General features: G+C 44.6%; 1 protein-coding gene across 8 annotated transcripts; it reads left to right on the plus strand.

Annotated features, from left to right (window-relative positions):
• Positions 1-476: 476 nt before the first annotated feature.
• THSD1 (thrombospondin type 1 domain containing 1) lies at positions 477-26,830 on the plus strand. Of its 8 annotated transcripts, none has more exons than XM_057533132.1 (6): positions 479-698; positions 948-1,051; positions 3,651-3,799; positions 7,245-8,210; positions 19,483-19,641; positions 25,471-26,830. In XM_057533132.1, the coding sequence occupies exons 3-6, from the start codon at positions 3,742-3,744 to the stop codon at positions 26,820-26,822; spliced, it is 2,535 nt and encodes an 844-aa protein (XP_057389115.1). In that variant the 5' UTR covers positions 479-698; positions 948-1,051; positions 3,651-3,741; the 3' UTR covers positions 26,823-26,830. The 8 variants fall into 8 exon arrangements, with proteins under 8 accessions (XP_057389118.1, XP_057389115.1, XP_057389116.1 ...); XM_057533133.1 differs by lacking the exon at positions 948-1,051 and adding an exon at positions 3,116-3,407; XM_057533131.1 differs by lacking the exon at positions 479-698 and adding an exon at positions 3,116-3,407 and having other exon boundaries at positions 705-1,051.
• Positions 26,831-26,961: the final 131 nt, after the last annotated feature.

The following is a 26,961-nucleotide window of genomic DNA, read 5'->3' on the forward strand; positions in this document are numbered from 1 at the left end:
ACTTTGCAGCCTATTCAAAAACAAGCACGGCTGCTAAGGTGGAACTCTATCCTCTCGTATTCTTTCAAAAACACAACTTTAACACTTCTGGACTAGAGTTTTAAAACTATGTTAAACAACCACTTCTGGCTCCTGAGAAAGAAAAACGAAGATGCACTTTACCTGAACTGTTCTCTTTTGAAACTCTTCAGTGACATTCGGGAAACAAAGTTTACAGCCCACAGCTTATACCACTTCCATGACTGACTCGTGGTCCCCCAGAAGACAATGACACGGGGGCGGAGGGGGGAGAAGTGATAGGATCGGAAATGCCGGGAGACTGCCGGCTCGCCCTTAAACCCGGCTCCCGCCTGCGGGCGGTGGGTGTGCGTGGCTGGCATCCGCGTCCCCTCCCCGCGGGCCCTCCCCGGCCGCGCGTTTCCTGCCGGGTTTCCCGTCCAGTAGCGGGCCAGCCGGGCGCGGGCAGGGAAGGATGCGCTGCCCAGAGCGGGCGGGGCGGCTCTCGCGGGCTCCCGGAGGCCCCCCCGCCCGCCGGGTGCCGCCCTCCCCGCGCCGTAGGGGGCGGGCCCGGGCGGGGCTGCGGGAGCGGCGCGCGGCGGGCGTGGGGCGCAGTCCCGGGACGCGGGATGCTCGGTGTGCTGCCTCACCGCGCCCCAGGCCACTCGCCCGCCTCGCCACCTCGCCCGCCGGTCCCAGAGGTAAGAAGAGCCTTCCGGAAGCGACTCGGCGGGAGCTCCCGCCGCGGGGTCCCCGGCGGCTCCCGGGACCCTTCCGCCCCACCCTCCCCGCCGCCGGAAAGCACTGGTGGACGGGACCGTTCTCTCCACGCACCCGGTCCCCTTCCCTCGCTCCTTGGTGCTCAGCCCCCAGGGACACGCGTTAAAAAGTGTCGTCTCCGCATCTCTGAGTCCCGACTTCAGCCTGAACTCGGCGCTCTCCTGGCGCAGGTGTGGCCGAGTGTCTGAGGCTGACGGTAGATTGATGGGTGTTGAGTCCGAATAGTTGGGACCCTTGAAGAACAACTTATGGGATACTCTGCGTTTCAGAACAGGTTTGCTTCTTTCCATAAAGAAATCCTTACTGGGATGCAAGCAGTATGAGATATGTGCCTCGCAAAACGGTCCTCATTTTAAGAGATTTTGTGCTGGGGACACCGGCAGCCTTAGATTTCCAAGCGTAAACTTGACTCGCAGGCCTGGAGAAAGCTGAGTAGATGTGGGGAGCGCACAGCTGAGTAGATGTGGGGAAGCAGCATCCAACCCGTGGGACCAGGCATATATTCGCCGACTGGCCCGAATATATAAATACAGCCCGTTTACACGAGCCGCGTTGGAATTAGCGATTTCCTCCTAATAAATATTACTATTAGATATACACTCGAGCGTGTGCATGTTTGTCAGAAGGGACAAGATCACTTTGCTTCTTTTTGTTTTTCCTTTTATTCTCTCATAAATCATTGGTCCCATGGAGTTTAGCATAATTCAGTTACTTCTTCTGCAGCTCTGAAGACACTATAGGGGATACAGAAGCGTGTATCTCAGCTGATTTCAGCAAAAACATGGGGTCTGAGCTTAGCGTGGTGCCCTTAGCCACTGAGAATATTCACAACTTCCTCCTACCCTCTAGCTGATACACTTAGAATTTGTCTGTAAACGTTTATGGATGTGAATGCTATATAGAAGTTTTTAAAAATGTGTATAAAGTATACCTAAGTTCCTATTTTCTCAAAATGATTCTCAAGCTAAACATTGTAAGTAGCCAGTTGTGGTATTGGGAACACGTGTTGGAAGAAAATAAGCAAGCAAGGTTTAAAAAAAATTAAAGAAACATGCCATTTTCTTTAAAACAACAACAAAAACGTAGTGATTTTTTACCCAGCATTCCATTCCATTCTGGGATGCTCTGTTAACATCTTCAAATTAGCGGTTGAGCTAGTGAAAAAAAATCAGCATTTATTTTCAAAAGCTTGAGAGCATTAAAAAAAAAAATCCATATTATGTAAACCATATTATGGCTTATAAAATAAAGCAGCCTATTTTCAGGTAGCCTGGATTATCTTGTAATTCCATTTCCATCCAGCTCTAAATATAGATTATGACACTATTCTGTTTTACTAGTCTTTTTCATAAGAAAGAAAATGTGTTATAAGCACAAAATCAGTTGTGATTAAGAACTTCTTTTAAAAATGGTTGTCATGGGGAAGCAAGCAATTTGGGAGAAGCCAGTACAACTTTTGGGGGCCAGGGATAGCTTGTTTCTCGTTACTTTGATTACTGAGTAGCAGTGACTAAAAGGAAGCATTTTAATTGCCCTAAGTGCCCACACTTGCCCGGGAGATACAATGACGCTCACCTGCTGTCTTTGGTCAAGTTTCCCAATTCATATTCAAGGAAAGGATTGGGTCAAATCCATGCCTAATTCCAACAAAACTGAATTTTCTTTTTTTTTTGTTGGGGAGGGTGGGAGCCTTAATCATCTGCATGATTACACTTCATATCTCTGCTTCTCTTTGAGGAAGTACAGCATTTCCTTTGCTCAGCCAACTCCTACAGAAAGAAAGCTAATAGAGACACACCAATTTCCTTTCCATTGAATTTTTGATTATTTCAGTCAGTCCTCTTAATTCCCTTAATTTCTGTCTTATCCGAAGGGATGTGACATACGTATATTTGGAATATAATATACTTATTAAAAATAGATTAACTGCATAATAGAGGGGGATGTAAACATTAAGAAAATATATATTTGTTTATGTTTAGTACCCCATAGTTTCCTAGATTCAAGTATGAAAAAACTGGCTCTTAAATGCCCCGCATCTTATTCTGTTGTCTAATAGTTTGTTTATATCAAAATAAGTGCCTCTTCCCACAAATCATTCCGAACCACAGGCCATCAAGGTCTTCCCTGCCCTCCTAGGTGGTCTGGGAAGATTGCTGCATGAAATCATCCATCTCCTGATGCATGCCAGCCAGCAGCAACAAGTATTGGAAGGCTGACAAAGATGAAAGCTGTTACTTGTTTTCTCTTTAGAGTGCCCCAACCAAGGGAAGTCTGGACCACCTGGAGTTCATATTTAATTGCAATAATCTGGGTATCTTTTTTTTTTTTTTTAAAGGTTTGATAGTTTTGACATAGCTCCTAGGCATTAAGAAATGAAGCAATCCAGATAACACACCAATTGTGCAAGAAGGACAGTGTTAATAAACCCATTTGTGGAAGCAAGGCAGGTCTACACAGCACGATGCAAAATGAAAGTTTCGCAAAATTTTAGTCAGTTGATTAACTGGCATATTAACTGTGCCAAGCATATAAATATGTGAAGATATAATATTATCCAGGTTGGCGAGGAGCTTTGATGAAATTAAGCAGAGAACAACCAACTCTCCACTTAAGGATGTGCTATAAAGGTAAGAGACGTGGTGTTTTGCAGAGATAGTCTTGGTGTTGGGCAGACCTGAAAGTTCTTAGCAGGTGAGCTATAATGGAAGGAAAGGACATGTAAATTACAGATCATTTCCCTGGAGGAACAGTAATGTCCTTGCTGTTTTCTTTTCAGTATTACTAGGCAGTTTGACTTCTTAGAATGGTTTTGTCATCTCAGGATTACTATTTTATGAATCACACTGAACAGAGCCAACATTTTTTTGAAGTTCTAATTTCAGGTGTTTTGAAGAAAAATTCACCATTTGGATGTGAGAAAGGACATGAGGAGACCAAAGACCTGGGATTTTGCTGATCAGAATGAAACAAATGTTGAAAGACTTTTCAAATCTATTGTTGGTGGTGCTCTGTGACTATGGTGAGTGTTGTGTGTACTTATGCTGTGGGTACCAATGAAGAAACATAAATGGAGGGTTTATAAATGTGATTCTTGCAACCCTGGGTTCTCTTAAGGTTCTACGTTATTAATTCAAATTTCACTTTACATACATTCATTTCACAAATTGGAGACAAGCGTGTTGCCCTCAGTTCTCTTTGATTGATTTCCTAGTATTTCAGTATTATATGTTCAAACTTCACTCACACACACAGGAAGTGATGTTTTATATATTGGTGTTCTACATGAGATTTCACTTGACAAGAGAGTTTGCTGCTGTAATACCTTTGGAGCAAATCTGAATTTCAATCCTTGCCAGTTGTGTGCCTTTGACTAGTTTCTAAATCTCTTTCTGTTTCAGCAACAATATTGACAGGGTTGTTATGATGATAAGATAAACTCAAGAATGTGAAATACCTGAATGTCTGAGCACATAGTATGTGCTTAATGTTAGTTTTCTTCATTCATCTTGATTCAACTAAAAATTCATTTCTCAGAGAGTTTTATGCAACTACTGAACCAGTAGATTCAAGCATATAATACCCACCAGTTTTCTTGTGATGATTTCCAAGTATTTCAGACATCTAAGCAGTTGGTGGTATGAGAGTGGAAACTGTTTTCAAACTGATGAAGAAATTATCGTCCAAGAGACAGAGAATCCTGGCTCATGTAATATCGGTTGGATGGACCAGAGTGTGTACCGTTCCTTTTGTCCAGTGAATCTCCTCCCTCAGTCTTTTATTTTTTAAGAAGTTTATTTAAACAAGAAGACACTTGACTTGCAGAAAACCAATCTGGGATCATTTCTTTTAAAGTCCTTTATCCGTACTTAAAAATAGATTGCTCTATGTGTAACAGCCTCATTCAAAAAATTATAAAAGCTTGCTTTGTTTCATAATGATAAAGACATCAAAATTTTCCATTTAAACAGTCTGCAAGAACATTTGTTATTGTTGAGAGCAGAATATCTTACTGCAATATAAAAATAAAAGTTGATTGACCATAAAATAGAGCATACAAGTTGAATACAAAGGCTACTACTGGAAAAGGAGGTATTTTCATAGACCTGGATTTTTTTTTTTCTTCTCCATTTGATTTTGATCAAAATATACCATCACCAGTTAGTGTTTTTTCTTTTTTAAAGCAACATGCTTATATTGAGACACCAGTTCCTTTAAGTACAATAAAGGAATGGGGAGAGAGGAAATGAAAGAATGGAGAAAACTGTACTGTAGTAGTCAGGATGTGGTACAACCAAATTGTAGTTTTCTAAATGAGAGTGTATTCTTGCCCGTAAAAACAAGAGTTTGAGAGTAAAGCAGCAAGTTCCCTCTTCAGTACACACCTCCTTTCTGCTGCTGTTGGAACCCATCCGTTGCGTCTGTTTCCTCCATTTCCAAAGGGCCATGTGTGTCTCTTTCTTCGACAGGCTGCCCATCAAAGCAGAATCTGATCTGCCTCATCGGTATCCCTGTCATTGACAATTCATTAGTTAACTAAGTGCGGTGTGCCTCTCACTCTTAAAATGCATCGCAGAACCATTCTGCCCCATCAGATTCAAATGAATATGAGCTTTGTTCTCGGTCCTTTGTTCTCAGCAGTCCTTCCTGGGCTACTGTGAGTACTGTAAGCTCTTCAGCCGCCTGTTCACAAAAAAGTATCAGGTCCACTCTGAACCAGCACGCAAACTTCACTGAAAGCAGCTGCCTTTGGATGAGTTGTCTCCATCCAAAAGGGAGTGTCCCTCAATTTCTGTACTGACTAAAATGAAAAAAAAAAAAAAAACAACTTTATCCTATTAAGGTTTTCAAGCAAGTGCTGATTAAGCATTCAGGTCTATCCAAGTTTTATATATTTTATTTCACCTCATCTTAGATAAGAAATGGGTGAAGTGCTGAGCTAATTAAAACCTTTATGTGCCAATATTTTCATGTGCTGATTCTAATAATCATTTTTTTATACCTTTGAATAGTCTATTTTTTTTCTTTTTTAAAAATTTTTATTGGAGTAGAGTTGATTTACAACGTTGTATTGGTTTCTGCTGTCCATCAAAGTGAATCGTCGAATAATCACTGATTGAGTATATTTAAAGACTTCCAGCCCAGACAACATATTGTCCTTTGGACATATATGATATGTACACATTATTATTATTATATTAGTATAATATTATGTTATATTATCATGTATATATAAGAAGACTCATAAATTCATACTTACACATGTTGTTTTTCAAACCAAAGGGCACTGCAGTTCCTTAAATCTAGAATGTTTCTTACCCTAGTCACAGGCCAGCTGACTGATGCATTTGCCAAACTCTGTCTCCTTTGATATGTATTTGGATAGGGTTCAAAATAGAAACAGGGATTCTTGTGTGTCTGTGCTCTTCCCACTCTTTACTTCAGCTGCTCTGATGGGTCTCTTTTTAAAAAAAGATAGAATTGATCCTAACAGAGTGATACTTGTGGGCCAGTAGTCATCTGTCCTATCTAGGCCAATAGCAGTTACTGTAATGTCATTAAAATTGCTAAGGACAAGCTTAGCTATTCCATAAATGTTCACCCTATCCCTTGAATAACCCATGCAGGATAGAATGCCAACATTTCTTATTCATCTAAAAATTTCTGCCTTATACAAAGGAAAGGCACTGTTTCCTTTACTGGTGAAAATGCTCAAGCACTTGTCTTGAATGTCAGAAAACAGTAACTTAGAAGTTCAGTTGATCGTTGGACAACACGGGGTTTAAGGGTTAAAGGCTCTGATCTTCTGCACAGGTGTAATTTATAGTCAACCCTCTGCATGTGCTGTTCCTTTATATCTGCTATGTGTATCTGCGGATTCAACCAACCACAGATCGTCTAGTACTGTAGTACTTACTACTGAAAAAAAATTGTGTGTGTGTAAGTGGACCTGTGCAGTTCAAGCCCACGTTGTTCAAGGGTCAACTGTATATTTAGGGTCTCCCATTTTAAGTAGTCTAGAGTAGTGCGTATTGTATCATTTAAATCAGGCTTTCTCTCATTTCACTGTAAATCCATTTTCCCCAAATACCTAAACACTACAATATGCCTAAAATGAGAAAAGTCAAGTGTTGGATTTTTATCATGAGACTTGTCAGTTGTTACTCTTGCTTTATTAGGTTTTCATCACTGATGTATTACATTGTTGACTCTTGTGAATTCAGAGTATTTATCACTAATTCATTATTTTCAACAAAACCATGAGAAATGGAGATGAAGGAACAGAGCCACTTTAGAATGGAAGCAGCTCAGGGCCCAGCTCCCAGAGTCAGCACTCAGCAGCATTGTGCATCACCCTTGGCTCAGTTCAGACTTCTCTCATGTCTGAAATGCTGTTTCCATCGATGTCACCAATAGTGCTGCTCAGATATTCCTTTTTAAAACCCACTCTGACCATTTCCTTTCAGTTCTTGGAGAAGCTGAATATCTCCTTCTGGGGGAACCGGGCCATGTAGCACTAAGCAACAGGACAGTGTCTGTGGATTTCCAGTATTTGGATGGTGCCAATGGGACGCTGAGGAATGTCTCTGTCCTGCTGTTGGAGGCCAACACCAATCAGACTGTTACCACCAAATACCTCCTGACCAACCAATCCCAGGGGACCCTCGAGTTTGAGTGCTTCTACTTCAAGGAGGCCGGCGACTACTGGTTCACGATGACTCCGGAAGCCACAGACAGCAGCCCTCCGGTCCCCTGGTGGGAGAGGAGCGCCTTTCTGAAGGTGGAATGGCCTGTCTTTCATGTTGACCTGAACAGGACATCCAAGGCGGCTGAAGGCACCTTCCAGGTGGGTCTTTTTACCAGTCAGCCGCTGTGCCTGTTCCCCGTGGACAAGCCCGACATCTTGGTGGATGTCATCTTCACCAACAGCCTTCCAGAGGCAAGACTGAGTCAGGGCCAGCCGCTGGAGATAAGGGCTAGCAAGAGGGCAGAACTCGCTCAAGGCCAGTGGGTTGAGTTTGGCTGTGCACCTGTGGGGCCGGAAGCCTATGTCACCGTGGTGCTGAAGCTGCTTGGCCGAGACTCGGTCATTACGTCCACAGGCCCCATTGACCTGGCCCAGAAGTTTGGATACGCGCTGGTGATGGCGCCAGAGCTCACGTGTGAGTCCGGGGTGGAGGTGAAGGTGCTGCCCCCGCCATGCGTCTTTGTCCAAGGGGTGATCGCTGTCTTCAAGGAAGCCCCCAGGCGCCCTGGGGAAAGGACCGTTCGGCTGGCTGAACACAGCCTGACCTTGGGAGAAAGGAGAACAGTATTCAACTGCACTTTGTTTGACATGGGGAGGAATAAATACTGCTTTGACTTTGGCGTTTCAAGCAGAAGCCAGTTTTCCTCAAAGGAGAAGGAGTGCATGCTAATTCAGAGAAACATAGGTTGGTATTGAGATTTTAAAGCAATTTTTTTTTTTATCAAATTGGTGCCTTCATGCAATCAAAATTATTATTTTGAATTTAGGTGAACTTGATTTTCTATGAACTGTACCGTCATTTTTATGGTTCGCTCCTCATAATGTCCCAAATGGCATTAGCATCCTTATCTGAAAAATGAAGAGTACTGGTAAGCATACCCAGCTCACTCCTAACTAACCGCTCCAGGTCTTAGTTTCCCCATCAATAAAGTGGGGATAATAAGAGTATCTACCTCAGAGAGTTGTAAGAATTGAGTGAAATCAATGTGTACAGTTCTTAGCACAGTGCCTGGCAGGTAAGAAGCAGTGATAAACGTCAGCTATTATTACATTGTATTTTATTTTTTTATGTTTGTTAATTTTTATTTTATATTAGAGTATAGTTGATTTACAATATTGTGTTAGTTTCAGGTATACAGCAAAATGATTCAGTTAGACATATATATATATATATATATCCGTTCTTTTTTCAGATTCTTTTCACATATAGGTTATTACAGAATATTGAGTAGAGTTCCCTGTGCTATACAGTAGGTCCTTGTTGATTATCTATTTTATATATAGTAGAGTGTATATGTTAATCCCAAACTCCTAATTTATCCTTCCCCCACCCCAACCTTTCCCCTTTGGTAACCATAAATTTGTTTTCAAAGTCTGTGAATCTGTTTCTGTTTTGTAAATAAGTTCATTTGTATCATTATTTAGATTCCACATATAAAGTGATATCATATGATATTTGTCTTTCTCTGCCTTACTTCACTTAGTGTGATAATCTCTAGGTCCATCCATGTTGCTGCAAATGGCATTATTTCATTCTTTTTTATGGCTGAGTAATATTCCATTGTATATATGTACCACATCTTCTTTATCCCTTCCTCTGTCGATGGACATTTAGGTTGCTTCCATGTCTTGGCTACTGTAAATAGTGCTGTCATGAACATTGGGGTGCATGTATCTTTTCGAATTATGGTTTTCTCTGGATATATGCCCAGGAATGGGATTGCTGGATCATATAGTAGCTCTGTTTTTAGTTTTTTAAGGAACTTCCATACTGTTCTCCATAGTGGTTGTACCAATTTACATTCCCACCATCAGTGCAAGAGGGTTCCCTTTTCTCCACACCCTCTCAGCCTTTATTGTTTGTAGACTTTTTGATGATGGCCATTCTGACCAGTGTGAGGTGATAACTCGTTGTAGTTTTGATTTGCTGTTCTCTAATAATTAGTGATGTTGAGCATCTTTTCCTGTGCTTTTTGGCCATCTGTATGTCTTCTTTGGGAAATTTCTATTTAGATCTTCTGCCCATTTTTTATTGACTTGTTTGTTTTGATATTGAGCTGTATGAGCTGTTTGTACAGTTTGGAGTTGGTCACTTCGTTTGCAAATATTTTCTCCCATTCTGTGGGTTGTTTTCTCGTTTTGTTTATGGTTTCCTTTGCTGTGCGAAAACTTTTAAGTTTAATTCGGTACCTTTTGTTTATTTTTGTTTTTATTTTCATTACTCTAGGAGGTGGATCCAAAAGGATATTGCTGCGATTTATGTCAAAGGGTGTTCTACCTATGCTTTCCTCTAAGAATTTTATAGTATCCAGCCTTACATTTAGGTCTTTAATCCATTTTGAGTTTATTTTTGTGTATGGTGTTAGAGAATGTTCTAATTTCATTCTTTTACATGTATTTAAAAATTCTGTTATTACATCGTATGGCAAATCCATGGCAGGTATGATCAGAATTCAAAGCTAAATCCCAAATTGTACTTTAGTAGCTTTTCACTTCCTCTAGAACGTCCTCAAGCTTGTCTCTTTCCTCTTACCTCCTTCATTATAAGAACGAAGCCTCTTTAGTGAGAGTTCAAAGCAAGATTTCTAAAAACTTCTTTAAATTTTGAATTCTTTGCATAACGCCCTCCCTAATCACAAAGAAGTGGGGTTATTACAATTCCATCCATGCCCCAGGCTCCTCTTTGCATTTCTTTCCCTTTTCCTGGGTGCAGGCCTGGTCCTGGCAAGAGGTTAATCTGGCAGAGATTGTCCTGATCGTTTACATGTGCTCTCATTTACGTCCCCGCTAAGCCTGTGCTCCCTGACGGCCCAAGCCTCTGAGCAGCTTCAGTGCCCCACGTGTTTCTTGCTCCAAATTCACTCACTCCTTCTCCTTAGAAGTCCCTTTCCTTTGACTCTCTCCCCACCCACTGGCCACTTCCCTGCTTGCACTTACCTCTCTCTCCAGCCTAGATTCCGAGCCCCATCCCTTTAATCACTCTCCAACCAATACCCTAAACGCCTCTGCCCCGATGTCCTTCTGATTGCACCCACCCAGCCGCCCCCCGGCTCTGCGTGGATCCAGCCATCTGCCAGCCGCCCACGGCACCCAGGCAGACTGGGCCTCCACCCTTCCCTGGGCCCACCGTGCTACTCACTGTGCTCCTGCCCTGCACAGCAGCTCTTTCGGCCCTCTTCTGCTCTCCTCGGACCTCACCCCCGCCCCTGCCTAACTCTCTGAGCTGAGTCAGCTCCTGCCACACAGAGCAGCTGGAAGCCATCAGGTGCCGAGCTCCCTCACCCTCCCACCAAAATATCCGTAAGCCTGCAGGCAGCCATCCCATCCTCTCCCCCTCCTTTGCTGTCCCCAGGGAAGCAGTGTCATTCCTCCAGCCCAAGGTCAACCCTCCCCTCCACTGTGGGTCCCAGCCCCTCTGCTCTGTCAGGAACCTTCTGTTAATCATTATTCCCCTCTCTCCTCCGTCTCTAACTGTCCCTTCTTTACTGGTTCATTCCCATCAACTTCGAAATGTACTTAATTGTCTCATCTAAAAATGAAACAAAATCACCCCTCATCCCCTGGTTCTCCCCCAGAGCACAACCTCTTTCTCTCGTCTTCCTTTTATAGCCCCGGTTCTTGAAAAAGCCACCTGTACTTTGGGGTTTATTTCCTCACCCCCATTCACTTTTCAACCCACTCCAAACCCATACCCCTCCCCTGCAAATGCTCTCACTAAAGCAGCCAGCGAATGACTTCCAGGTCCCAAACTCTGAGGACGCTTTCCAGTCCGTATCTTGGTTGACCTTGATTCTGTGACGTTGCACTCGCCTTGTTTACCTCCTACCTCCCTGGCTGTTCCTTCCAGGTCTCCTTTGCCGGCTGGTTCCATGACCCCATCGCATCCCTTAAGGCTTGGACTTCGGCATCCTGTACTAGAACCTCAGCATTTTTCATTCTTCACACACTCGCTAGGTGATTACTGTCCTGATGCTGTTGACTCCATACTGGTATCTCTCCCCTGCATCCAAGTGCTGAATAGCTGTCACCCCCCAGATGTCTCCCGGGCGCCTGAAAAGCAGCATATCTGGAACCGGACTCATCATCCCACCCCCTAAGCCTGCTCCTCAGTACAGGACTCCACCCCATCTCATTGTTCAAACCCCAAACCCAGGAGCCTTCCTCTTCTTCACTTCCTATGAATAAATCACTAGGTCCTGTGGATTTTGTCTCTTCAAAAAATCTCTGTCTCAATCTCTGCACGTCTCTCCATTTCCACTGATACCGCTTGGTTTAAGCATCCATCATCTCCCACCTGGACTCTTGCAATAGACCCCTAATTGGTTCCCTCCCTCCATCCACTTCATTCTCTCAAGGCAGCCGGAGAGGGACTGTTGAAAATTCAGGTCAGCTGAGGCTGTTCCCTTGCTGAAAACTTATCAGTCGCCTCATTTGATGCCTCACTCTTATGATGGGCATCCACAGATGGGCTGAAGACTGGGCAACCCTCCTCCCGCCTTCGCTTGGTTAGCATTAACCCGTCCCCCAAGTCTCCTCCTGGTGACTCTTCCTCAACCCCAGACTAGGTAAACTCCCCGCTGCACGCTGGCCCGGCATCCTTAGTTCCTCTTTCATGGCATTTGTCACTTCTGTCATTGCTTGTTCAGGGTCTTTGGAGATTGGAGAAGCTCATTTGGCAGCAGAAGCTGACTTGGGCTGCCAGGAAGCTATTTATGATCCTTATTTGGCCCGCTTTGTACACCTGCCACATTAACAGGTACTCAGTACATGTCTATTAAAGTGAAGATTGCACTCTGATGTCTCAGCTAGGTATCAGTGGAAGAACAATTATGTTAAACTAATCATTCAAGATATGCTTGCCGTTTCAAAAGAATTTATTGCTTAGAGGGAAAAAAAATTCTGATTGACTGAATTTAGTGGGAACAAACCAAGGGGAGTAAAGGAATTCGGGCCACGTGGTGAAAGACCTTGGGAGCAGGAGGTCTTTGTGTTGGTTCTCCCTGGGAAGGGGCAGAACAGGGAGTGATGCTCTGTGTCTAGGCTGAGGGCGCTCAGGGCTCCTTGTGGGGTTGCAGCAACGAGACACGACCGGGCGGTAGGGCTGGAAGCAGTACCTCGAGGGGCTAAACATTCCTGGGGACCCCAGCTTCTCTGTGTGGCCGCCCAACAGGGACTCTGTTTGGTTAATCAGTGAAATTGATGCTAGTGGTGGGAAACTCAGTGCCTTTGTGTTTTTAGTATAAAAGTTTATAACTAAATCGAGTTCTTTTCATTTTCCATTTAATTTGACAGCTCTGACCACTAAAGACTGTTTTTTTTTTTTTTGCCAAATGGCATCATTCAGGAACCACAGTGAACCTACCATGAGGTGTGACCCACTGACTCACAATGAATTTCTCATTAGTTCCTTTTGGAAGGGGAATAAAGGGTTTGATATGTTTGTCTCTTTTTCCAAATAGGTCTTAGGACCTTAAAACCGTAAATACTGATTTACAGCAAAAAGATGTCAAAAATGATTATTTGTGACCTTCATTTATCCTACTTAGTGTGAATGTTTATGTGTTTCTCTGCAGAAGCGTTAATGTGTGTGATTATGGAATGCTGCTAGGGGAGTATTAGTAATATCTGGCAGGGGCGCTGTAATAACAGGCAAAAGTCTAAATTGAGAAATTCTAAATTCTGAACTCATCTGCCCCAAGGTTGTCAGATAAGGGATAATGGACCCTGTATCTCAATGCAAAATATATATTTAGGGCAAAGTTGAGAATTAATGATAGAGGGTATACATACATATGACTATATACATAGTCACATAATTTTTTTTTAACTTAGTTTTTTTTTTTTTAATTAATAGCTACTTTATTTATTTATTTATTTATTTAGCTGTGTTGGGTCTTCGTTTCTGTGCGAGGGCTTTCTCTAGTTGTGGCAAGCGGCGGTTACTCTTCATTGCGGTGCGCGGGCCTCTCACTATCGCGGCCCCTCCCGTTGCGGGGCACAGGCGGCAGACGCGCAGGCTCAGTAGTTGTGGCTCACGGGCCCAGCTGCTCCGCGGCACGTGGGATCCTCCCAGACCAGGGCTCGAACCCGCGTCCCCCGCATTGGCAGGCAGACCCTCAACCACTGCGCCACCAGGGAAACCCTACTTAGTTTTTTTGACAAGTAAAAATTGTATATATTTAACGCATAGTTTTCTTGATAATTTAAATTTGTTGGCCATCTTCTTGTTTCTCTGATTAGATGGTCTTGTTTTTCCTTCACAGTGTGACTGAACAAGAGCTTTTTACCAAGAATAGGAGTACTGTCATCCTGTCATTTGCTTCTTTTTTGCAGGCGCTTAATTATTGTATCATCATTAATTCTTTGCCAGAATCTTTATAAGCCATTTGTCCACTTAGTTTTACCTAAAACTAAAAAATATAATTTAATATAAGCAGGCCCTTAGGTGGTTTAATACTCTACAGTTCTTTGAAAGTGAATGAACCAGTAAACCCTTCCACCTGGTGTAACTCCTGTTCTTCCTTTGGGATTTTTTTTTTTTTTTTTGGAATAGCTGACATAACTGTATGTGACTTTCTGACATAGTAACATTTATATAGTGATTACTTTGCACCAAGAACTGCTCTAAGTGCTTTATGAATATTAACCCATTTAATCCTTATAATAACCCTATGAGTTAGGCTTATTGTATTGTCAATTTTATAGGTGAAGAAATGAGGCGCAGAAAGGTTAAGTAACTTTTCCAAGGTTGGTGGCCTACCCACTGCTGGTGGTTAGACTGGCTTGAGCATTTGCTATTCCCACTATTCCATGTTGGCTCCCATATAATCATCTATCAATCTAGATATTAAACAATATGAAACTTTTAGATCAAAAAAGTTCCAGTATTTTCCTCCTCATCTCATTGGTTCATCTTGTGCTTCCCACCCCTCCTGAAAGACATGGAACCCACTTTGGAGCCCACTGCCCCAGGCATAAGCATGACTGGTCTAATATGAATGAGCCTGTGCGGGGCACAGAAAACCTGAACTGCTTATCCAGGTGCCTTTGTTCCCACTGCTGCTTTTAGCTACTTACTCATGTCTATAGAATTTTCTTTCTTTCTTTTGTATATTTTATAATAACTTTATTATTTTTTTTAATAGAATTTTCTTTTAAGGATGTTTTGTTTAGTTACTTTAGTCTCTTGAGTGAACTATCTTGCAGATGTGAATATTTCATACTCTGTATTCCTTCAAATATTCTTGGGAGTGGAAACAAATCTCCCTTTTCTTATTCCAGACACATTTTGCTCATTCAGAATTAATATCCTCTAGAGTGGCCTGAAAGGCATTTATCCTGGTCAGACAGGTTTGTTACGTAGTGGGAGTGCATGTATGGACACATAAACAGGACAAAACAAAACAGCCTTTCATTCATGAAGTAAGACTGTTTAGAATAGTGGTCATCTAACTCTTCATTTGTAACATGTGAACTATAGCTAGCCAATGAGTTCCCTTTTTGCCAAGTATTTTCCTCAGTGTTATTAACAGAAATCTTCAGGGAACAAATAGAGGTATTTAAGACATTTTTAAAATTTTGGCTGATTAAATCTGTTCATTGCTTTATTTGAGTGATTTCCCTTGTTTTCTGTTTGATTAATTTGGTTTAGCAGTAAAAGAACCTAAAACTTAGTTTAAATGTTTATTTTTTAAATTGTTGATGATCCTGCCAGCCATAATTTTACTTTCAAAGGAAAAAAGCACATTTCAAAGTGAGATTTTTGACATTAAGATTCATGCTTTTATCAAAACTTTGATTTTTTTTGTCCCCCTGGTGCCCACTAATGGAATTTTTGTTTTTAGTTTGACAAATGACTTTATGGATTTAAATAATGTCTATGTAAAGTAAAAGAAGGGTTAAGAAAGAATACAAAAAGGATGCTCAGCTTTTGTAATTCTACCTTTTGTGGTCTTAAATATGAGCACAAGAGAAGGATAAACTATGTATTGACTTTTCAATTTAGATTTCACAGTAGTGGAATTCCCAGTAGATTTTTCAAAAATAAATCACAATACTTCAGCTCAGAGAGACTTAATATGAGATTCCCAAAGCTTTGCAAGCACTGGGAGCTCAGTGTCTGAACAGCTCTGAAGCTTGAGGACAAAGCTGGCTTGTTGGTCTGCCATTTGAGGAGCTACAGTGTGATCTGGGAGGCACAGAACCAACATTGTGTTCAGCTGGACCTCTGGGTGGAACATAATTACCACACCTCAGCTGATGTTGGTCCAGGACACTGGTTTGTAATGCTCCCACTCTTGTGACAAGCCGAGACTTTTTTTTTTTTTTTTTTTTTTTTTTTTTAATATTTTAGCTCTTTGTCATGGTCACTGTTTTTGTCTCCTGCTTATCAGGAGACATTCTTTTTTTTTTTTTTTTTTTTTTTAAAGGATTTTCTTATTTATTTTATTTTATTTATTTATTTATTTATTTTTGGCTGTGTTGGGTCTTCGGTTCGTGCGAGGGCTTTCTCCAGTTGCGGCAAGCGGGGGCCACTCTTCATCGCGGTGCGGGGACCGCTCTTCATCGCGGAAGCCGAGACTTTTAATTGCTGTCAAGAAGTCACATTTCATGACTCACTCCAAAGATTGCACCACTTGGCTCACCTGAGAATGTAACCGCCCTGCATGTTTTCCGTATGTTTTTGTAGTGCTTTGTATACCCTTGACTGCATTGTGAGGTTTTGTCCATAACGATGAAGCGAGGCTTTTATGCAGAGGATATCTTGTGCCTAGTGTGGGCATGACCTGGTAGGTCTTGGGATTGGATGGGTGCTCACAGAGAAGGGACTTAGGATAATTATTTGTAGGGAATTAGTCAATTATTCTCTCTGGCAGTAATTACTTATATGCTTGGAAGAGATGTTTGCATTTGTCAATCAGTAATGACTGTTCTGGGAGTGTTTTGTAGTATGTATTTTGAAGGTCTGGTGTTAGTCGCATCCCTATTTGTGGTTGTTAAGGCTGCTGGCTGAATTGACCCTTTGGTCATTATGTAACATCCCTCTTTATCTCTGGTAATACTCCTTGTTCTGCAGTCTGCTTTGTCTGATATTAATAAAGCCACTCTAGTTTTCTTTTGATTAATGTTTACAAGGTATAACTTCTCCCACCTTTTTACTTTTAACCTTTTTATGTATTTATATTTAAAGTGAGTTTCTTCTAAACCGCATATAGTGGGGTCATGCTTTTTTATCCAGTCTCACCAACTCTGTCTTCTAACTGGTGTTTAGATTATTTATATTTAGTGTAATCATTGTATGTTTAGATTAAGATCTACCATCTTGGTAGTTTTATATTTTTTCCATCTGTTCTTTGTTTCTTTTTCCTCTTTTCGTCTGCCTTCTTTTGGATTAGTTGACTATTTTTTATGAATTACTTTAACCACACTATTGGTTTATTATTTATACCTTAAAATATTTATTAGTGGTTGTCCTAGAGTTTACAGTGTACATTTTTAATTACTCTCAGTCTACCTTCAGTTAACATCTTGCTTCACGTACAGTGTAAAGAGCTTATAACAGTACAATTCCAATTCATTTCTCCCATTCTTTGAATGATTGTTATACATTTTACTTTATATATGGTATAAACACATAATACATTGCTACTGTTTTGCTTTAGATCATCAATTATATTTTAGAACATTTAAAAATAAGAAGAAGTAAATTTTATCTTTACCTCTATAAATACTAATTCTAGCACACTTCATTTCTTTATATTGATGCAAGTTTGCCTGGTATCACATTCCTTCTGCCTGAAGGATTTTCTTTGAACATTTTTTATAGTGAAGGGCTGTTGGTAATTAATTCTGTTAATTTTCATTCATCTGAAAAAGTCTTTATTTTTCCTTCATTTTTGAAAGATATTTTCACTGGATATGGAATTTGGGGTTGGTGATTTTTTTCTTCAGTACTCTAGAGATGTCACTCCATTATCTCTGGCTTGCATGATGAGAAGTGTGTTATAATTCAGATTTTTATTCTTCTGTATGTGATGTAATTCCACCTTGCCCCCTCTCTCCCACCACAGCCTTCAAAGTTTTCTATTTGTTTTTAGTTTTTAACAGTTTGAGTGTAGTGTGTTTAACTTTTTTGTTTGTTTGCTTTTTTGTGTTTATACTGCTTCATGTTTTCTGAGCATCTTGGATGTAGTTTGGTGTCTTTCATTAATTTTGGAGAATTCTTGTACATTAGTCTCTTTTTCTTCTGGGATTCTAGTCATATGTATGACAGACTATTTGATATTGTCCCATAGCTCTTGGGTATTCTGTTTTATTCACTCTTTTTTTCTCTCTCTCTTTGTGTCTCAGTTTGAGTGATTTCTGTCGATATATATTCAGTTTCACTGTTTCTTTCCTCAGCTATGTTGAGTCTGTTGATGAGCCTCTAGAAGGCATTCTTCATCTCTGTTGCCATGCTGTTAATTTCTAGCATTCCGATGAACTCTTTTTAGTTTACAATTCTCTGATGAAAATTTCCATCTGTTCATGCATCTTATTCACATTTCCCACTAAAACTTTAACATATTAATCATAGTTAATATCTCTCTCTGATAGTTCAAATGTCTGGGTCACATCTGAGTCTGGTTATCTTAATTACTTGGATATTTTATTGTTTTTTTCTTGCTTCTTTGTATGTCTCATAATTTTTGGTTGAAAGTTGGACATTTTCTTAGAACTGTAGACACTGATAAATAGCATTTATGCCTGGAAATTGGCATACCCTATTTATGCTAGGACTTTAGTGTGGAGATTGGGTCACATTATATAATAAGGAATTGAGCTGTGTTTGAGTTTTTGCTGTTGCTATGGCTATCCTCAGTGCATGATCAAGTTCAAAATTTTCTAATGTTGCTTTGTGTTTAGGGTAGGAATTGGGTTGTCAGAGGGTTTTCTCCATACTTCTGTTGCAACCTCAACTTTAGGCTCGAGCCTGCATATCAGAAAGGCTTTTCCTTGTCACTCTTGCCTCTCCCCCAGCAGTAGACTCTTGTTATTTGATACTTGGTAATTGCTAGCCTGGAGCAGGGTGGGTGTTAGGTGATGGGAGTGGAAGAACATCTTGTTCTGGTTCAGCCTTTGTCTTAGGCAAGTGCTCTGCCTCTGAGTCTCAGGGATGGGGCTTTGTAATGATCCTGCCCCTTGCCGGTGGTAGAAGCTCTCTATTAGTGTGGGCCCAGGGTCTTTTCTCCTCCTCTCTAGGGGTGAAAGATTTTCTTCTTTTTCCATTCCTTGGCAGCACTAGGTTTCAGCTGCTGCTCTTAGAGTGACAGGGTTTTCTGCCCTCCCCAGTGGTTGGGGCTTTTGTTGATAGAGCAGATGGGGAGGAGGATCTGGGTGACGTTTGTGTCTTTCCCACAATGCTTCTCCTCCCCTCTTTGGCCTCCACCATGACGGAGGCTCTCCCTGGTCTTGTGCCTGCCCTCAGTCCTCCTTGTGGACATCTGGTGAGATCCGTGGAGAAGAGCCTGCAAGTGGGTACAAATTGCCAGTTGGGTAGCGTGGCTCCCAGGGGTTCTGTATTCTCATGCTAGCCCACACCAGGCTTCTGGCGGTTCATCATATTTTTAGATGATTTCTCACCAGCTTGTATGAGGCCTGGCATCTGCCCCAGGAAGAAATGTTTGCATCCTGGCTTTCCTTGGAGGAGTCTGTCCATCCTTCTAATTCAGGCCATTTGGTTGTCCTGTGACCTTAGCTCTCTGAAGAGTTCTAGAAAGGTTGATATTTTGTAGATTATACAGCTTTCCTTGGTTGTAGGGGGAGCAGCAACGTTCCAACCTTCTACTTCTTTGGGAATGTTCTTCTTTACTGACTTTTCAAAGCCTGAGATTTGAGCTTTGCTGTTTCATTTGGGTGCAGTTAAATTCTGATCCTCAAGTGAGCTAGCATTAAAAGCCTGGCCGATGTCCTTGCAGAAACTTGGGGACTGTGGCAGCCGTGGAGCCAGTGTAGTGCCACGTGTGGGGACGGTGTCAGAGAGCGTCGCCGCCTGTGCCTGACCTCCTCCCCCTCCCGACCTGGCTGCCCTGGAATGTCCTCGGAGAGCTCCCCGTGTTCCCTGGAGGACTGTGCGGGTAGGTATCCATCCTCCTTCGCAAGCCTCTTCCCAGAGGGACTGTCGAACCCAGACCTGCCTGGCAGTCGCCAGTCTGAGTTCAGGAGTGGACTCGACGCTCTGTCGCTGCTGCTTCTGGCTGTACAGACTCTGTGCCCTTCAGTGTGTCTGCGACTGGGGGTGTCTTGCCAGGGAGATGACAGGGGACTTAACACCGTCGAAGATGGGGGAAATGACAGGGACATCGGTGTAAGTGAAAGATTCAGGCATACAAAATCATGTTTAAAAATACAAAAAATGGGAGGGATGATGATTTCTTCCCGATATTTGTTGTTGTTGTTTCTCCCTCCTTTACTTCTCCCCCCAGAAATTGTGGGAAAACATTAAAAAAAGAGTTTTTCTCCTCCTCATCTCCGAGAAGCCCCAGGGAACCAAAATGGACATTATTTGTCCAAAATGGGGCAAGGCACCCTATCTTATCCCCTGAAGGGCTCTGTGTTTATTCTTTCCCCCACCCCGCCCAGGAGGAGAAGGTGGGGAAGTTCACCTTGCCATCACTTGGGGGTTGGCCCTTCCTTCATCCTCTGAGCATCTTGAAATGACCCCCACTAGGAGGTACTCAGTGAGTGTTTGATGTGGGTGGTCTATGGTGTGATGCTCAGGTCACTCAGTTGGGTTGGCTGCAGCTTACGGAGCTGAATCCCTTTCATTTGCCACAGGTTACAGTAAAAAGAGAATCCTTGCTCTTCCCACACACCGTCCCCCCTTCTGAGACACAGCCAGCTCCCCATTTAGTTGACCAGCCTTTGCTGTGGTCCTGGCCCTTAGGTGAAGTCCTTCTGTCCAGTCCTGACTTCTTCCACTCTCCAATTCCAGCTTGAAGACCATCCCTGGTTCCTTGTCCCTTTGGGATCTGGAGGAGTTAAGTGTTTTTCTGTGTTTGGTCTCAGAGCACCTTGTAGCCAAAACCACTGGCACCTGACAACACCTTGACCAGCATCCCCACCTGTGACCTCACAAAATTCTTGCTGTCTCCTCTTTCCAGCCAGTGCTGTAGGCCTTGTTCCCTTTATTCCAGCATCCTGAGGACATTCTCTCTTCTGTGATTTTCCTATTACAACCTCAGACCCAGGCTCTCTTCCCAGCCCCCAGCCTACCATCTTCTTTCATCAGCCCTGAGCCCCACCCTGAATCTGTTCTTTCTCCAGTTGTATCTCACACTGTCTTCTAAGGCTCTCTTCTCTGTCTGCCCTTTTCTTTATGAGTCCCCTTACTCTCCACAGGTCCTTCCTTGTGTATAACTTCTTCCTCTCCATTCTGGGATGGCGTATTGTATTAAGATATTTCATCTAGTGTTCTGTAATACTCAAATGAATTAAAAATCAACTGCCCCTGGCTTCTATTGCACTTTTAGAAGGGACAACAATATCAACCATTTATTACATTATCTCACTCAAAGCTCACAATAACTCTACAAGGCAAGGATTCTTATGCTGGGCTCAGATCTTGAGAGCTTGCTGCTGCCCGGCATTTTTTCTAAGTGCCTTGCACATATGAAGTCAGTACATCATTATCTACACATACAGGTGAGGACTTTGCAGCAGAGAGAGAGGGTAAGTCACCTGCCCAAGACCATACAGCTAGAAAGCAGGGGACTAGATCTGACCTCATACTAAGCTACCTATCTTGAATACTTTGCCTCTACGTACAGGCCAGTCTAGCTTTCTAAAACCATCCTGGAATTAGCAATCAGATTTTGAGGCTGTGTGGTATTATTTCATGTTCTGGCATCTTAATCTCTTTAATCCTGGGTGGGAACTGGAAATTTGTACATTATAAATTAGCAGAAAGGGTAAGTGCTACAGGCACCCCTACTTCTACTATAAGTGGTCCTCAGGTAAATAAATGCTTGTGTGGATAAAAATGATCATTTCTTCCAACTGTTCTCTTTTTCCAGTTCAGCCTGTTTTCCACTCCTTGGAAATGTAAAGATCTGTTTGCAGGCTGCTTAGCGTCAGGAAGTCTCCTTCACTTCAAGGAAAAGAGGGAAGACAAGATGAGGCAGAGATGGGTGAGGTCAGCAGCTTTGGGGCTTTTCTCCAGCTGCGGTTTTGAAGGGTTCCAGCCAGAGTCAAATGTAACAGCTAAGAGGTCCCTGTGTACATTTGCAGTGCTGCTACCCGCTGACAGAGCAGCCACTATTGACGAAGACATGATCAGTCAGGGAACAAGTCTTTCATCATTCAACTCTTTTCACTTGGTTGAGAGTCTAGAGTTTTGCTTGGCTTTGAAAGGATGTTTTTACGCCAAGGTCTGAGTGAAGTAGTTCTACGTTAATTTGGTCTATCTTGTTCACCACGAAGAGTGGGAGGATCCAATTGCCATTGCACCCACGTTCCATCTGATGGGGTGTTGATCATTTTGCTATTACCTTTTTAATAATGAATCTATTAATGAATATGACATTAATTGAGTACCAACTCTATGCCAGTTATTGACTGGGGTGGGGAGTATATAGATAAGCCATGTCTCTGGAAGGGGCTTATGATACAGTAGCTCAGCAGACACAGAAGCAGGCGTAGCATACAGTGCAATAGAAAGGTATCCACAGCTTGCTATGGAAGCTTGTGACAATCCATGCTGGGAACACCTCTGTTCCTGGAGGAGGTGATATTTGAGCTGAAGATTGAGAGCTGAATAGGCGTCACCTGGTGAACTAGGTGAGAAAGGGAATTTTAGCAAATGGAGCAATGGATGAAAGCTTGGAAGACGACGGCATGCTATGAAACCCAGGGAACCTGGCAAGGGTTTGATGTGACTGCAGAGTAGAGTGTCAGGAGGGAGTGAGAGAAATGAGGCTGGACAGGGGACTTCCCTGGCGGTCCAGTGGTTAGGACTCTGCACTCTCACTGCCGAGGGCCCGGGTTCAATCCCTGGTCCGGGAACTAAGATCCCACAAGCCGCACAGCGTGGCCAAAAGAAAACAAAACAAAAAAAAAAGGCACAAAATGAGACTGAACAGGTAGGCAGGGGCCAGATCCCGAGGGCCCTTGAAGACTGGACCTGTGTTGTAGCGGAATCTCTTGCCTGTAGCGTGGAGTACAAACCAGAAGGGGCAGGAGTGGCAGCAGTGAGGCCTGTGAAGAGTTTTTCAGTGACCCAGGGGGAGAAGGAAGCCCTGGCAGTGGGGATGCAGAGGAGAGAAGGATTCAGCGAGTCTGGATGTGGCGAGCGTGGAGGGGGGAGTGTCGCGGGTGAGACCTAGGATCTTAGCACTGCCAGCCGCAGGACAGCAGCACCGTTCCCGTGAGACCAGATGTATCAGAGGAGGCGCGGGTTCTGGGGGAAGGTGATGAGTCCTGGGCACGTGGAGGTGGAAGTGTCGGTGGGACGTCGATGGAGAGAGCAGAGCTAGTGGAACCAGGATGGGATCTAGCTCTCCCTGGCTCCAAAGTCCATGTTCTTCTCTCCGAATTAGATGATTGTTGAAACCAAGAAGAGAAACAATCACAGGAAGGGTCGGACAGTAGCCGATGCTGCAAAGCTCAAGGACTATCAGGACGGAACTGCTTTGCATTTGGCTATTAGATGGTTAATGACCCCGCTAGGAGCTGCTTCACCGGAAGCCTGGGGGCAGGTTGCAGGAGCCAGAGGTGACGAGGAGTCAGCACATGTGGACCCTTCTTTCTGTACGTTCAGCTGGGAAGACAAGGAGCAAGCTATGGCTGTGGCAGTAGTGACAGGGTTCTAGAAAGATCTTTGTAAAGTGCGAAGAGCTTGAACATGTTTCTGTGGAGCTGCACGGAGGAGAAGCTGGAGATAATAGGTACAGAGGGATGATCCCCCTGGAGAAGGGTGGCCTAGAGAGCACCTGGTGGGCTCGTCTTTATGGGAAGACACTTCTCCCACTAGTTCCCTAGAGAAAGAGGGAAATGGAGTTGTGGCTTCTGCTGAGTTTATGGGGGAGGAGAGGATGGCAGAAGAAGCTGGGGGGGGGTACTTGCTTGATAGATTCTAACTTTTGGGATCTAGCAGACAGCTGAGGAAGAGGATTAGTGGTAAAACTTTGAAGCGCTATTGTAGGGGATGGAAGAGAGAGTTGCTTAGGAACCCGCGGAAGGATTTGTGGGCAGTCAAGTTTGGGCGCCATCAGTACACAAAGGTTCTGGCCTGCATGGGTGCATTATTTTCTCCACCAGGGCTCAGGGGCCTGGGTGCAGCAGCTGATTATCCACGTGTCTGGATTTTTCTAGGAGCAGACTTTTGCTTCTGAGCAGGGGAAGGGATACAGCTCAGTGTTAGAGGTCAGAGAGTTGAGATGATTGGCAGGAGAAGGATTTAAGCGATGGATCCTGGGTGTAGGGAGAGAAGTGAGGGCAGAAGGTGGCTGGCGGATGGAGAGAAAATGGAGGGGTTGGAGAATCAGATGTTGCAGCGAGGTTGAGTAACCGTTGTATGAATAATGAGTGAGCGAGAGGGGAGGATACAGCCAGAAAGTGGGCTGTGAAGTTTTAAGGTTTCAGAAGAGGAGCAGCTGCAGACAATGGGAAGGTGTGGCAGCTTGGAAGGACAGTGAATGGTCCCAGCTATGGGATGGTGAGGAAGACTGGACCCAGGTGCTAGTAACTGATGGCTGCCCTGAGGTGGGGAGATGACAGAGTTGAGGGACGGGTAGAGGGTGGTCTGGGTGGATGGCGTGGGTGTCAGAAGATTAGAACTTATACACGGAGGTAAAAGAGTTGGTTGAGATGGCAGCCAGGAATGAGGAGGCTGAGGAACACGCCCTGCTTCTGGCTCTGCTTCTAATAAAGCTTCCACCCAGGAGTGGGCCGGGGAGGCTGTGCCCTGAGGGATGGCCTGTCCTCAGGTCAGGCAAGGAGACAAACAGTGTTTTGTGGAAAGTTTCTGGATTGTGAGGAGTTTGGTTATAGGTGTCCTCTAGGGTGCAGTGGAAAGGGGAAAGGGGAGCAGTGGGAGGACGGAGGTGAGGCACAGAACTGGTGAGGATAAGACTGTGGGAAAAAGAGATACAGGACAGGTGACTGGAAGGTCCTGAATGGTGAACAGAGACCAAGTAGGAAAGAGAGGTGAGGCCTGATGGCATTGGGTGGTCTCAGGTTCCCGGGTACTACAGGCTGAGGCCCCAGGTGGCATCTGAGTCTTGGTGAAACATTTTGATGACTGTGAGACACACCAGTTTGAAAGAGCAGGGAAGAAGAAGAAAAATCAGTGCCACATGGAAGGTAGGAAGGGGAGTGAACAGCTGAGAAAGCAAGAGTGAGAAAGCAGAGGCTTCAACACTTAGGAAAGGCAGTTCCTGGACATTGGGAGAGAAAAGTGAGCTGTAGCATATTGCCAGAAGACTTATTTTCACCTATTAATTTCTCTTGAGATGTGCAAATTTAGCTACAACCTGCCTAAATTGTTTTGCATTCCAAGTGTTACACTTGGCAGAAATTTTCCGAGGTGCATCTCAAAGGTACATTTAATTATAGATATCCCATGTTTCCCTTAAGTGAAAAACCTTGATTTTTACCTTGACACGTTCCTCATGAGGCTTCTGTGTAGAAAATTGGGGACAAGTGTCAGCAAGAGCCAGTGAGCCAAGGAGTCACCCTGATGGTGGCTCACCTGCTCACCTCGCTTCTACCAGTCTCTGTTTTTCAGCTTGGCTTAAAAGCCTGCCTGCAGAAATATATGTAAGACCAGAAATCCCAGTCCTTGTTTATTTTCCTTCCTTCTTTAATTGCTACGTAATTAGAGCAAGCCACTCAGAGACCTTAGACCCAGGCAGAGAAAACGATACTAGAGAATGCATTCGTTCTTCCTTTTTTTTTTTTTTTTGTAGCTTTCCAGCCATCCACTCCGTCTCCTTTCCAGCCCCAGGCTCCCGTGAAGTCCAACAACATCGTGACGGTCACTGGGATATCCCTGTGCTTGTTCATCATCGTGGCCACCGTGCTCATCACGCTGTGGCGGAAGCTGGGCCGCGCCCCCAAGTGCAGCACCCCAGTCCGCCACAACTCCCTGCACGCGCCCGGCTGCCGGAAGAACTCGGACGAGGAGAACATCTGCGAGCTGAGCGAGCCCCGTGGCAGCTTCTCAGATGCGGGCGACGGGCCGGCGGGGAGCCCCGGGGACCAGGGCATCCCTCTGACCTACCGGCGGAGCGTGCCGGCGCCCCCCGACGACGAGACCTCGGGCAGCGAGAGCTTCCAGTCCAACGCCCAGAAGATCATCCCGCCCCTGTTCAGCTACCGCCTGGCCCAGCAGCAGTTGAAGGAGATGAAGAAGAAAGGCCTGACGGAGACCACCAAGGTGTACCACGTGTCCCAGAGCCCCCTGACGGACACCGCCATCGACGCCGCCGTCGCCGCGCCCCCCGGAGGCTCCGAGAGCCCCGAAGAAGCCGCGGCCGGCAAGTTCCGCCTCAAATCCCCGTTCCTGGAGCAGCCGCCCGCGGTCGGCGCCGGGGACCGGCCCCCCTCCCGGCTGGACCACGCGCTCTCGCCGGCCAGCTGCGCCGTCAGCCCCAGCCAGAGCCTCCTCCGCAAGTCGCAGATGCGGAGCCACCCCCGCGGGTCCCATTTCCGGAGGACGGCAAGTTTCCACGAGGCCAGGCAGGCCCGACCGTTCCGGGAGCGGAGCCTGTCCACCCTGACCCCCCGGCAAGCCCCCGCCTACAGCTGCAGGAGCCGGACGTGGGACCAGGCGGGAGAGCGAGTCCGGCCCCCGAGTCGCGGCGCTGCCCTGCTTCCGGAGAAACGGGACAATTGTCCCGGGGCAGGTGGCACCAGTGGTCCGTTAAGCCCATTCCCTAAACCCCACACCCTGGGGCAGCCCACGAGGAAACCAGACCTGGGGGAGCGCCAGGCAGGGTTCGCGGCCGGAGGTGAGAGGACGGAGCCTCACCGGGCTCGGAGGGGACCGTCCCCCAGCCACAGGAATGTCTCAAGGAAGCGGCCTTCCTCCCCGGCCCCCAGAGATAGCTACCAGAGGGTCAGTCCTCTGAGCCCTTCTCAGGGTCGGAAAGACAAGTGCCAGAGCTTCCCCGCCCACCCGGAGTTCGCCTACTACGACAACACATCCTTCGGCCTCACTGAGGCAGAGCAGGGGATGCTGGACCTCCCGGGATATTTTGGGTCAAACGAAGAGGATGAAACCACAAGTACGCTGAGTGTGGAGAAGCTGGTCATCTAGACCGAGATCAGCCTGAGACTTCACGCAACTGGGGCCCTTTGCCCAGCTCAGGGTTATCAGCTGCTCACATTGTTCTGTGGACTGTTTTGTGTAACTATTTGTACAGCAGGACAGGATGTGGGGAGGTGGTAACTGACAC

The sequence above is a fragment of the Balaenoptera acutorostrata genome, chromosome 18 (genome assembly GCF_949987535.1).
Source record: "Balaenoptera acutorostrata chromosome 18, mBalAcu1.1, whole genome shotgun sequence".
Classification (NCBI taxonomy): Eukaryota; Metazoa; Chordata; class Mammalia; order Artiodactyla; family Balaenopteridae; genus Balaenoptera; species Balaenoptera acutorostrata.